This window comes from Canis lupus, chromosome 31 (genome assembly GCF_048164855.1).
Source record: "Canis lupus baileyi chromosome 31, mCanLup2.hap1, whole genome shotgun sequence".
Classification (NCBI taxonomy): Eukaryota; Metazoa; Chordata; class Mammalia; order Carnivora; family Canidae; genus Canis; species Canis lupus.
Window position 1 is genome coordinate 36,294,723 of NC_132868.1, and position 14,260 is coordinate 36,308,982.

Here is a 14,260-nt window from a genome sequence, read left to right on the forward strand (position 1 = left end):
CTCAAATATAAGCCATCTTGTTGTCTTAACTGAAATGAAGCAAGAATGAGACAGGAGTTTAGCCTTCGTTCCAACAGAGCAGCCAAGAGTAACCTCATGGCAAACGGATGTTGGGGAAAATTAGAAAATCAGCCCTAAGAAAAAGCATATGAAATGATAGAAGAATCAGATACCTATTGTTTGTTCATTATTTGACTAAATACTTTCCTCAGGATATGAACCAACCCCCACCCTCTCCAAGGAAAGAAAATAGTTTCCCCAAATGAAATCAGGCTAACAGCTCACAGGTCCCATGTGGAAGACTGAGACTGACTACTTCTGAAGATGACAATATCAAAGTCTAGCCCTAGGGGATCAGTACAGATTCCACTGTTAATTCTCAAGATACTTAGACCAGTCTAAAAATTAAAATTTATGTCATTAAGTATTAAAACCACAACCAGTGAAGACTCATCATCTTCTAACATATCAGTTTTGAAGCAGATTCTAAACCTATCAGGACTTAACTCACATCTAAGTTTTCTTAGGTGCATGCTTAAAAATCTTCCATGAAAAACGTATTCCCTTCAAATAACTGCAATCTTCCTTTAAAAGTGACCATATCTCTTGTTTAAAAAAAAGAAAACTTATTTAGCATTTCTGAAACAAGCTACTGAAAAAATAATGTCATAAGAATGCTGTATATAAGGTAAAACGGCAGACGGTCTTTTTTTTTTTTTTTTTTTTAAAGCACTAATAGTTCTGAATATACTTTCTTCACTCAGCACGTTAACTGTAAATTTGCTTCGGAGATAGTGGTTACCTTCACAGAAAGACTAATCAGCAAAAATAGCTGAATTAATTTTAATAAGTCTGTAGACAAGTTCAAAGAGGATATATTTTTCTGGAAAGCTTGTGTCAAGAGAAATAGTATGATTCACAATAAAATCAAAGTGGAGCAAACATTTAAAAAGTCTCCTTGTTTTTCACATTCATAAGGTCAAAATGAATAAGATTTGCTGATTTTAAAAAATATAGTCTTAACATATATAATCAGTGTGGGTCTCATCATGGGCAGTGGTGCAGTTATCTTTAGTAACCAGCCCCTTGGAGAAAGTAGATATGAAAGATTGCTGCATTAAAGAAAAAAGATAAAGAACATAAAGAATTAAGCTGATGGAAAGAGTACCAAAACGAGAGATCAGAAAAACAAAGAAAGTCACCCTCAATATTGGAATGGGATATCATAAATGGATTTCAGTTGTCTACTTAAAAAATCAAATTTTAGAAGTGTTCTTGATGTCTACTTATTGAAAAGAATCAAGGAATGCAGCTTCCTTTAAAAGAACCAGCTTGATTTTTAAAAAAGAAACCAAAATGTTATCATATACTAAAAGGTCTTGATTAGCTTTCAAAAATGCAAAAAATATATATATATATAGTCCCTCTTATTTTATTTTAAAAAGGTTAAATTAGGAAATAAAGAGGAAATAGAATAGAAAAATAGAAGAGCAGAAGGGAAGAAGTGTCTGACTCAATCTCTCTACTGACCTCTCGAGAGAAATCAGACTGAAGAGAAGAGAGCACCTTTAATATCTTCACCGGCTGAGGTATCACAGCAGAAGCAGGACTAGTCAGTTTTTATCGACTTGGGGGGGTATGAGAAAATACCCAGTTGTGCTGAGGGAATAAGCAAGAGGAAACAGATCACATTTCAATAGCAAATGCCATTTAGTTAATACATATACATAGTACTTCTCTAGCCCTTTTGTGCAATAGGTGTGGATGGAGCTAACATCATTCCTGTGTGTGAACGCACAAGAAAAACCTAAGGCCAAAGTGGTAAAATTACATACCAGGCAAAGAATGGATGAAGGCCCAAACATCATCAACTGTCCATATAGATGGCTCTGCTTGTGCAACTGGTAGCAAGTCATTGTTCTCAGGCATTTTCCTAATTCTCACATCCCGAAGCTCACGTTCTCTTTCCCGCTCACTCTGCCTGCGCAGGCGTGTGGTCATAGCAGATGAAACAGAATCTTCATGAGAAGCCAAGTCTTCTTCTGCAGATGGATAAGTAATTGGAAGCTGGAAAATGTAGTACAAGTAAAATACAGCATTGCACTTTCCTTGCATTTCTGAAAAGGGTATTGTACATTGAAGCAAGGTTTCTACAGACCTGCCTAAGGATATGTTCTCTTGCTGCCCCATCAGGGCCACTTGGACGACGGCCACGATGCCCAAGACTTTGATTATCAGGCTTACGATTCCAACGACCAAGTGCAAATTTTTTAGAACAGCTAACATTGTACCTAAGAAATTCAAGTAAGAAAAAATATTAAGTGATATATGGAACACTCCATTAGTACTTAATTATGACTTTAAAGTGCACTTGTGAATCAGTAAGTGCCATGTACTTCATTAAGGACCGTAATACCTCTGAAAGTAAACCATAGTGTCCAAAGGATTTACTTATGCTGACAGTCAAAAAATGGCCTCTGTGTACTTCATAATATAACTCTCAATACACTACTGAACACCTATAACAAGATATTGATATTTTCTCCTAATAACAGCATGATAGTGGGAAACTTAATGCAAAATACAGATAATTTTTTGCAAAATAATCCAAGGTTCAGGAGAAAATGAAGTTATGAATTAATTATGTAGATGTTCAAACTGATGTTTTCCCAAATAATAATTTCTGAAGAGAGATTAAGAGGTTAAGAGAAGGGATCCCTGGGTGGCGCAGTGGTTTGGTGCCTGCCTTGGGCCCAGGGCGCGATCCTGGAGACCCGGGATCGAATCCCACGTCGGGCTCCCGGTGCCTGGAGCCTGCTTCTCCCTATGTCTCTGCCTCTCTTTCTCTCTCTCTCTCTCTCTCTGTGACTATCATAAATAAATAAAAATTAAAAAAAAGAAAAAAAAAAGAGGTTAAGAGAATAGAGGGGGGGAATCTCAAAGGCTACTAAAAGATTTTTCAAATATTACTGAAATCAAAGTCTGGAAATGTAAAGTTGAGATTTCAGAGTTACAAGGAATTCATAGTTCTCACTGTTCAGGAAAGTCAAATACACATAGTTCTTTAAAATTAGCTTAAAGATTATTTTTAAATAGACTAGTATTTTTCAATATAGACCTTTATAAGACACAACTGACAGTTTAAAAGAGTCCTATGCTGTTTACTGGGTTTCAAGGCCTAGAACAGGGCTGGCAAACCTTTTCTATATAAAGGGCCTAGATATTTTAGGCTTTTTGGACAATACAAATCTCTGTCACAACTACTCAACTCTGCGACTGGAATATGAAAAGAGCCATAAACAATAATGAATGATCACGGCTGTGTTCTGATAAGATTTTATTTAGGTTAAAATGTGAATTTCACATAATTTTCATGTGTCGTGAAATATTCTTCTTCATTCTTTTCTCCCAACCACCTAAAAATTTAAAAACCATCCTGACTCAGGCACCATCCAAAAATATGCTAAATGAAGGAAAGACTTGGCCTGGGTACAGTTTGCCAACCCCTTCCCTAGAAAGAAGAGCAAAAAGAATCTAAGAAACAAATTTCTGCTGAGTGAAGTCAGTCGGAGAAGGACAAACATTATATGTTCTCATTCATTTGGGGAATATAAATAATAGTGAAAGGGAATATAAGGGAAGGGAGAAGAAATGTGTGGGAAATATCAGAAAGGGAGACAGAACGTAAAGACTGCTAACTCTGGGAAACGAACTAGGGGTGGTAGAAGGGGAGGAGGGCGGGGGGTGGGAGTGAATGGGTGACGGGCACTGGGGGTTATTCTGTATGTTAGTAAATTGAACACCAATAAAAAATAAATTAAAAAAAAAAAAAGAAACAAATTTCTGAAAAGCTAAAGAAAGGCTAAGAAAAATATATATAGTTTCTTTTTTTATATACATATAAAACCGCCACTGTAATTTCTTATTTTTAAAACTCTTTTGCTCTACGAAGATTTCTCAAGAAAATGACGAGAATAAACCCCAATGAACTTTCCTACTATTTGCTAGATAACTAGTCTAGGACCAATATACAGGTACCAAAATAAATATTCCTCATCTATGTTTTATGAAAATATCAGGGTGGAATAAGGAGTACTCTGAAAAGGAATAGGCTTTTTTTTCCCTTAAAAAAAGTATAATTTTTAAAAAAGTATCCTGATGGTCACTTCATTTTACCTTCAAATGATTCAACAAGTTCCTGCTGTGTTCAATATACAGATCTGTGGCTCAGCTCTATAGGTTTCTGATTTGCATTCACAGCAGTCTACAAAACTTCCTCCCCCACTGACTAGAGAACAAAGAGAGACTAACCTTACACTTATTTAGTCCCTAAATATTTAGATCTCCAAGGTAGACATGCACAAAGCAATTCTCCCCTTAATTTATCCTCTCCTTGCTCTCTCATCTGCATTTCCCTTATATTAAGATCCCTAACCTCCTAAAGAGGTTCACCTAAAGGTGTAATAACTTGACAACTCAGCAATCATGTCTGGGAGGAGTGATGGTAGTGTTAAATGTTCTGAAATATTTAATAGTCAAGATATTTAAATATCGTTGAAGACCGTCCTTTTCCCTTAGAGTAGTTAATCACTTAGAATCAGAAAGCCACTCGTCCTTTCTGTGGTGTATGCAAACTGGAAAACTCCAGAGGTAAAACGGGAGTTACATAACTTAGTTATTACGGCTGTCAATAACACAGGATAATATGTGAATAAAAGACTGACAACTGAGAAACCAAATCAAGACATTTTTGTAGGAAAATACTCCTATTATTTATTTAACTTAAGTTTTACTAAGTATATTGTAGTGGCACCATACAAAAGCATATGTTCAAGCAAGAAAATCCCTAGATGCAAACAATTAAGATCTTATATTCTTTGAGAGAATAATCACTTTTTGGAACACAGAGCAAATTGTAAAATAACCTGTGCGTACACTTCACCTCTAGTGGTAAATATCTATATTTGGATTTTCAGAATCAGAAGGTTTTTTTTTTTAAACGTAAACTAAAACTGTGACAAGAACAATGAAGATACTGAACGTTTCTTTTATTATTAATAGTTTACCTATAATAGTTCTATTGAAAATAGATTTAGAAAATATTATTTTGCTCTCTGATGATGTAACAATGTGGAGAACTTGTGCTACAGCTGTCCCACTTAAAAACCTAGAATAAACAGGATATAATTAAAACAAATGAATACAGTTTACAACAAAACAACGTAAATCCTAGTATTTTCATATTGATCAAAGAATGACATGATAAAACAAATACTGTTCTGATACTTTAAGGACTAGTAGGTCTGTTCACAGGAGAGAGTCTCCTAAGCATATTCTTATCAGGAGATTGCTACTTCAATATTAGAATATGCTATAAAACTTACTATAAATGTTATGAATATGTAACTTTCACATAGAAAAATTTAGTAACTAAATATCAAAGCTCCAGATAATGCCTATTTGGTATTCTTCCTCTATATTATAGTGTCTAGTTTTGGTTACTGGTAAATTCTACAAATTCTGGGGCTTTGTTACAGTAGTCGTTGGCTTACGCTTTAGGAAAGTCAAGAGCACAGAAATACCTTTTGGCACAAGACATAGTGCAGAATCGTTTTGACCGAAGAAATTCATTAGCATATCCCATCTTCCCACAGAATTCACATTTGAGCAACTCACTGTCCATTTCTTCTAAGGTCTCTAAAAAAGAAAGAAACAAAGGAAAAAACTTCCAAAAATTGAATTGTGGCAAATTTTCTTTTAGCATCTACTTTAGTTGGATACAGCTAGTTCAGTCCCTCCAGAAAACTTAAGGAATGGTCTTTTAACTTTTTAATCGATAGCCACTGTGGCAAAGAAAATGCGTCAAAAACAGCTGCATCCACCAAATCCCTCTTACTCTTCCTTAAACATTTCCACAAATAGAGTTTTCTCTGTGTAAATAAGCAATGCATTTTTAAAGGTTCATTTTGTTAAGACTCCAACATACCTAAAATGTGCAAATGACTTTCCTGAGCAGTGTAAAAGAAATGAAGATGAGTAAGACAAAGTGACAACCTCCAGGAGGAACACTTTCAAAGCACTGTGCAGGATATGAATTTTGGTGCATTGTGGTTAGGAAGATACACAGCAGAGAACAACTTGATTGTAACTCCAGAGAATGAAAATGACTTCAAAAAGAAGCTAAAATTTTGCTATGCTTAATTTTAAAGGAGGATGTAAGATAATTAACACTTTCAAAGTCTGCAGTGTACAACAGAAAACATAGATACAGATATCCAATTATAAAACAGTCCCTTTTAGTCTCTTCAAGCCATATTACTAGACCCGAGGACACTTCCTACCTAAATCCTCAACTATCCAGCAGTAGTCACCTATGAGCAAACAATTTTATTTTCCTAACCCACAGTATTTTCATCTGTAAAATGGGGTTTATATACTTTTCCAAAAGAACTGCAATGAAGACTACCTAAATACCCAGTAGATAGATAGTAGGCACAAAAAAGTGACAGTTCCATTTTCTATTTTCCACATAAGAATTAAGAGTACCAAGACCTGTAATAAGTACTTAAGAAATAAAAACTGTTAATTCTTTTTTTAAACTGTTAAATTCTTAAACCCACCCTATTTTGCCATGTTCCTCTATCACCATAATTCCTATGCCAAGTCATGCAGAATACACAAAAAAGTAGTTTACTAATAACTAAAGCTTTTAGCTATGAGTTCCCGTGTGCTTTTCTGTTACTCATTTCACCAAAGGCTTATTAAGATGAAGAAAGGGACTCTGAAATGTAGGTATGGATGACATGTACTCAAAGTTTAAGTAGTCACGCTATCCTACTATTAACCAAAGAAGCAAATGGCAAAGTGCTAAATCAGTACAAGACAGCAAGAACTACTAAAACACATACTACGAAATATCTGAAGTTCCAAGGGACATCCAAATATATCAACGTGACTGATCAAATCATGAGCTAGCAGGAATTCATTATAAAAAAAAAAAAATCTCAGGACTACTTTCATAAGCAAGTCATCTGGTGAGTAGCAAAGAGAAGGAAAGAGTCTGAAACAAGTAAAATTAAAATTGCTCCTTCCAATGACCTAGAAATGGCTTTTACACAGCTGTGGCTCAACAACACATTCCTGGGACCTGATGTCACAACTTCCAGTATTGTTTTCACTTTGTCATGCTTGTAAACTGGTCTGACAGGAGACAAAACCTCTCACTCCAACACCACTACCACCAGTCTGGCCCCAAAGAATCTAGTCATGAAGTTGTTCCACTTCCAGACTACACTGGAAGTTTTAAAAAGTTTATACTCAGGGCGCCTGGGGGGCTCAGTCGATTAAGCATCCGACTCTTGGTTTCAGCTCCGGTCATGAGTACAGGCTCCTGGGATGGAGCTTCGTGTGGGGCTCTGTGCTCAGTGTGGAGTCTGCTTGTCCCTGTGCCTCTGCTCCTCCCACTGGCTTGGTTCTCTCTTGCACTCTCTCTCCATCTATCTCTAAAGTAAATAAATAAAATCTTTTAAAAAGTTTGTATTCATTAATGTAGCAACATACAGCAATTGATAGGTTAGAATTCCCTATAAAGAAGGAAACGTTTTTGCTGGTGAGAGGGGAGATCCAAACAGGTATGGTCTAAGTACTAACAACCTAACAAAAAATGAACATGTTTTATTTCTCATAATGAAGAGAGGAACATTAACATTCAAAAATCCCTGTTTTCATGACTGTCAGAATTCTTACAAATTTGGTATTACCAAGGCCACTTATTCACTTTTGTGAATAAAAAATTACAGAGCCAAATGAGTTCAAAAACTGTTCCTATAGCTAATAAAGATGGGAGTCTGTGGCATAGACACCTGGTAATTCTCCCAACACCAATTCTTCACGGTTCTCCCACAGTAACAAAATCCTAATTTTCAGCTAGGTATAGGGGCTCTGAAAAACTACAGTTTCTGCCCTAGTTGTGGCCATCCATAACACATGAATGGAAATGCTTGAAAATTCCAGATGGTGTCCTTTTCCCATCTCATAGATTAAAATGTAATAATGAAAATTAGCTATCTTGGAAATGAAAGCAAGATTCTAGGGATGAGAGCACCATAGCACACCGGCAGCTTAGGTGCTTAACACCTGCAAGCCTTTGGGCAAAAATTAAACTTCTACCTTATTTAATCAAATATTATTCTGGGTTTCTAATGGAGTGGCCAAACATATAACCTTACTAAGGGATGTCCCCATTTTCTGTGTGTGAGGAGTAGATACTTTTTAATTTTTCTTAAGACTTGAGATCAGGTAACAATAAGAAGCAAAAGAGAGAGGCAATGAGATAGAAACCATGGTCAATGTGATTTCCCAGGAAAAGAAAAGATATTCTGGTAAATCACAGTCTACTGGTTAGAGATACTAGTTACAGAACCAGTCCAAAGAGAAACAGTTTATCCTTTAAAAAGAGAATAATCCTTACACTAAGTTTCTAAAATACTGAATTAAACTGTATATCCTACTAAAGCTACTAAACAAGTGACTTCATCATTTCACCCTATAGTACTTCCCATTAACAGTAATAGAAAGTTTATAAAATTACCTTGGGAAATTAAATTATCAAATATTTAAAATTTGGCCTATTCTAAGATTTTATTTGAGAGAGACACAGAGAGACAGACAGCGACAGAGATAGCAAGACAGCGTAAATGAGGAGGAGAGAGGAGCAGGTTCCCCGCTGAGCAGGGAGCCCCACACTGGGTTCAATCCCAGGACCCTGAGATCATGACCTGAACCGAAGGCAGACACTTACCAGACTGCACCACCCAGGTGCCCCCAAATTTGGCATATTCTATGTAAATATATCTCCACTATGAAACAGATTAATCTTTTTTTACTATATTTACCTTTTAACACTGCGAATTTAAGTGTACAGTGTTAGTTTGATACATTTCTGATTGTTGTAGCAATATTTAGCACCTCCATCATCCTCTATCACTTTACATAATTATCCTTTCTTTTTAGTAACTGGGATACTTTGAAGTTTTAGTCTCTAAGCAATACTGTTGTCTATACTCATTAGACTATGCATTAGATTGCTATGGCTTATTTACTACTCAATGTATAGATTAATCATCTTTAAATCTTCCTCTTCTTTACTCTGGTAACTTATCCTATTAAACTACCCTTTATCTTGTCTTGATAAATCCTTTCCTTCCTCTTCCCCCACAATCTACTCTTCACTCTCTCCTCCTAAAGTTATGTGAATATCCTTTGTACATTCATTTCATGGTTCCAACCTGAAAGGTTCTTCCTGTTTGTTATCGTAAATCTACGTCTTCCCATTCAAGAGCCAGATCAAATCTCATCTCTACAGAAAACTTATCAAACTGGCAATAATCTCAGCCAGGTTAGTTGTTGCTTTTGTTCTGTTCCATTATGATAAGTGTATTCTTTAATCCCCATCACCTATTTCACCCACTTCCCTTCTGCTAACCAGTTTGTTCTCTATGTTAATGGTCTGTTTCTTGGTCTCTTTTTTTCCTTTGTCGTTTGTTTCTTAAACTCACATATGAGTGTGATCATATAGTATCTGTCTTTCTCTAAATTATTTTACTTAGCATTATACTCTCTAGCTCTATCCATGTTGTTGTAATGGCAAGATTTCATTCTTTTTTATGGTTAAGTAATATTCCATTATATGTATATATCACATCTTTATCTATTGATCTACTGATGGACACAGGCTGCGTCCATAGTTTGGCTATTGTAAAGAATGCTACAGTAAACATAGGAGTGCATATATCCCTCAGTGTTTTTGTATTTTGGGGGTAAATACCTAATAGTGCTATTAATGGATTGCAGGGTAGTTGTATTTTTAGTTTTCTGAGGAACCTCCACATAAGTTTTCCACAGTGGGTGCACCGGTTTGCATTCTTTTCAAGTGTTCTACAGAAACAACCATAAAACAAGTAACAGGGGCACCTGAGTGGCTCAGTGGCTGAGCGTCTGCCTTTGGCTTAGGTCGTGATCCTGAGGTCTTGGGATCAAGTCCCACATTAGGCTCAGGGAGCCTGCTGCTCCTTCTGCCTATGTCTCTGCCTTTCTGTGTCTCTCATAAATAAAATCGTTAAAAAAAAGAAAAATGTAACAAAGTAGCAATAAATACATGTCTATTAATAATTATTTTGAATGTAAATGGACTAACCACTCCAATAAAAAGACATAGGGTAACAGAGTGGATAAAAACACAAGATACATTTATATGCTGCCCACAAGAGACTCATTTCAGACAGAAAGACATACTTTCTTGAAAGTGTGGGAATGGAGAAACATTTATCATGCAAATGCATGTCAAAAGCAAGCTGGCATAGCAATACTTACATCAGACAAAACAGACTTTAAAACAAAGACTGTAAGAAGCGACAAAGGACACTAATAATTCAACAAGAAGATATAACAATTTTAAGTATTTATGCATCCAACGTGGGAGCACCCAAACACATAAAACAGTTAATAAGAAACAGAAAGGATATAATCAACAATAATAACAGTAGGGGACTTTAACACCCCACTTCCATCATGGACAGATCAAACAGAAATCAACAAGGAAACAGTGGCTTTGAATGACATATACTCAGAACATTCCATCAACCAGGTTTTTTTTTTTTTTTAATTGAAATGTAATATTAGTTTCAGGTACACAACAGAAGCATTCAACAATTATATGCATTATAAAATGCTTGCTACACAGGTATTAAATATTAGTCACTATATTCCTTCTGTACTTATTAACCCTGTGACTTATTTATTTTATAACTGGGAGTTTGTACCTTTTAATCTCCTTCACCAATTTCACCCAGCCTCCCAACCCTCCTTTAGCAACCACCAGTTTGTTCTCCATATTTATATATCTATTTCTTTCTATTGTTATTTGTTCACTTGTTTTATTTTCAGATTCCACAAATAAGTGAAATCCTAGGGTATTTGTCTTTATCTGACTTATTTCATTTATCATAATACCCTCTAGGTCCATCCATGTTGTCACAAATGGCAAGATTTCATTCCTTTTTATAGCTGAAAAATACTCCTTGCATATATATACCATATCTTTACTCATTCACCTATTAATGGACACTTAGGTTGTTTCCACATCTTGACTATTGTAAATAATGTTGCAATAAACATAGGGATGCATATATCTTTTTAAATTAGTGTTTTCATTTCCTTGGGGTAAATACCCAGAAGTGGAATTACTGGATCATATGGCACATCATTTTTAGTTTTCTGAGGAACCTCTATACTATTCTCCAGAGTGGCTCCACCAATTTACATTCCCACCAACAATGTATGAGGGTTCCCTTTCCTCCACATCCTCTCCAACACTTGCTGTTTCTTGTCTTTTTGATACTAGCCTTTCTGACTGGTGTGAGGTGATACCTCATTGTGGTTTTAAAACCAAAGTGTAGTTTATTTCAACTGGCTTTAAAACCAGTTTTAATTTCCCAAGTTCTTACCATCTATACAATTCATTTAAAACTTACCATAGGATACTCCTTAGTTATCTTAAATTCACTAGTTCCTACTAGATTAAAAGCTCCTCTCAGGTTCTGACACAGTCTAACATACGCTGTATGTCTATTACATTTAAAACCATGAGTATCATGACATATGCTGTGAAGCTTCCTGAGCAGTTTTCCATTTTTCTCCGATGTATACACACAACAGGGCACATCAAAAATGCTTTTTAGCCTAAAACTTTCACTTATACACTTTATACACTTCTTGTAGTTAGAAGAAAAAAAATCCCTGTGGGGCATCTGGGTGGCTCAGTCGGTTAAGCATCTGACTCTTGATTTTGGCTCAGGTCATACTCATGGGGTTGTGAGATCCAGCCCCGAGTCAGGCCCCACATTGAGCATGGAGCCTGCTCGCTATTTTCTCTCTTTCAATCTGCCCCTCCCCTCCAAAAAAAAAAAAAAAGAGAGAAAAAAAATCCCTGCATATTCATCTTTACTACTCTTCAACTCAAATGAAACATTTTCTCAGATAAAATTGTATGCACAACTAAAAGTATCCAGGAATTAAATGAAATTAAAGTCCTAACAACAAAAAGCAAAATGTAGACACTGTCTGGATTCTGATTTGAAAAATAACTATAAAAGGATATTTATACAATTTATACAATTCTACAATTAAAAAATCTCAATATGAACCAAGAACTAGATGACCCCAAGGAATTATTATTAATATTGTTTTGTGTGATATAGCATTATAGTTACATACTAAAATGGATTTTTTTTTAGAAATTCACAATGAATTATATACCAGTGAAATGAAATGAGGACTGTGAATTTTTTTAAAAACAGAAAGGAGGAGGGAATAAAAGAGAAAGTGAAAAGCAACAGAGAAAGAAAAGGGGGCATGGAGGGAGGAAAACAAAAGGGATAGATGAAGCTAGTGTGGCAAAAATAATGTTTGAAATTGGGTAACAATGTTGAGTCTGGGTGAGTGAGGATTCATTATACAATTCTAATTCATGTATGTTTGAAATTTTTCATTGTTAACATTCTTTTAAAGTAAAAAAAAATCAAACTGATCTCAGTAGAAGTTAGCAGTAAAAACCAAATTTTATACTACTATCATATTCTGCTGTTCAAATAAAAAGTAAACCAGTGATGAATACATTTCAACAGTTTGTAACTTCCTGACAATGACTGAGGTGCCTTCCTTTTAACAATGAGGAAAACTGTGGGAAAGACTATTTTGTTTACCAGCATGCTATTTTGCTTATTTTAGCAAAGTACAGACACATAGTACATGCTCAATACATATGTGAAAATTAATTTTAGATGAAATATACTAAGATATTAAGGATAATTACTTAGATGTAGATGTTAATTAAATCACTACTATTAGAATTCTGAACACACTAAATGCTATCTGATTAAGTTAAACTGTATCATAATTACAGGGCCATGATCAGAATCAAGAAAAATAAAATATATCACTTCTGCATTTATTTGTGTTTGTTTTCCTATGGTCTATTTGTATATAACTGATTTTCCTGGAATATTTTACTATTAGACTTTAGTCTAATTTCTGACATTACAAAGATTTAGTGTTATTTTCCTCTTTGAACATGTTTAATCACCTCTTGATTGACAAGTACATCCTTAATACAACTGTAATACCTACCTGACATCAAACATCAGAATATAGAAAGTCTAAAACCAAACAACCCGGAGCTTTAAGTTAAACAAACTCAGTAAAGCAGACAATTAAGTCTGCTTAGGGAGAAAGAGAACTGGTTGCTTCAATGCTAAAATTCTAAATTAATTTCATATCTAATGGAATATTTTTCCTCCTACACTCCTTCAAAAGTCAGGTTGACATTATGCAAATTAAAAACATCAATCTTGCTATTTGAATTATTTGGCCATTAAAGGCCTGATTAGCTTTCCATTTACCTCAGTTAAATAATGCATTATATAGGAATAAAAGTGAATAACTTCCTAGTATGTGAAAATATATGTAGAATAAAAATCCATATCCTGTTTCAAATGGTAAAAGTCAAAGTTAATTTAAACAGTATTGTAAGTAAAATCCACAAACCTTCAGCAATCATGTCTTCCATCTCTGTGTCAGATGAATTATCTGCATGCTTTGCATTATTCTGTAGCTCTGGCTGCACACATACAGAATTTATCACCTGATTATCCAAAAGAGGCCTTTTTTTCACAGGTTGTTCTATTAGCAAAGATGAACGACTCACCTTTAAAACAAAGAATAAAATAATCTTTTAAAAGGCTTTTCAGGACAGCCCGGGTGGCTCAGTGGTTTAGTGCTGCCTTTGGCCCAGAGTGTGATCCTGGGCACCCAGGATCGAGTCCTGCGTCGGGCTCACTGCATGGAGCCTGCTTCTTCCTCTGCCTGTGTCTCTGCCTCTCTCCCTCTCATGAATAAATAAAATCTATAAATAAATAAATACATACATACATAAAAGGCTTTTCAGAAATAACTTTGTTAAAAAAAAAAAAAAACTCTTGAAATCACTAGTATCTGTGCTAATTTACTTGTTCAACTGATCAGATTCATTAAGTGTTTTTTATTCCTTAAGAAAATTTTAGGCAATCTGGATTATCAACAGTTTGTATTTCAAGTCATCAGCAATATGGATGCTTCAAAATCTCTGTCAAATGGAACCTAGTGTCCTAGTTTAGGGAAGTAGTTAAAAAAAAAAAGTCTTTAAAAATCAGTAATAGGGATGCCT

At 35.1% G+C, this 14,260-nt stretch overlaps 1 protein-coding gene across 9 annotated transcripts in view; it reads right to left on the reverse strand.

Moving 5' to 3' along the window:
* The window catches only part of PHC3 (polyhomeotic homolog 3), an 88,125-nt gene that overhangs the window by 20,912 nt on the left and 52,953 nt on the right, over window positions 1–14,260 (reverse strand). For 7 of the 9 annotated variants that reach the window (XR_012022057.1, XR_012022056.1, XM_072808032.1 and 4 more), the window contains 4 exons: window positions 13,603–13,762; window positions 5,583–5,697; window positions 2,159–2,291; window positions 1,836–2,067 (listed from right to left, as the gene is read on the reverse strand). Coding sequence is in view for 6 of the 9 variants with exons in the window: in XM_072808032.1 (XP_072664133.1) it covers window positions 1,836–2,067; window positions 2,159–2,291; window positions 5,583–5,697; window positions 13,603–13,762 (640 nt within the window). In the remaining 3 variants the exon portion in view is untranslated. Of the gene's footprint in view, window positions 1–1,530; window positions 1,660–1,835; window positions 2,068–2,158; window positions 2,292–5,582; window positions 5,698–13,602; window positions 13,763–14,260 lie in introns of those variants that run through there. The other 2 variants (XR_012022058.1, XM_072808036.1) reach the window with 2 other exon arrangements.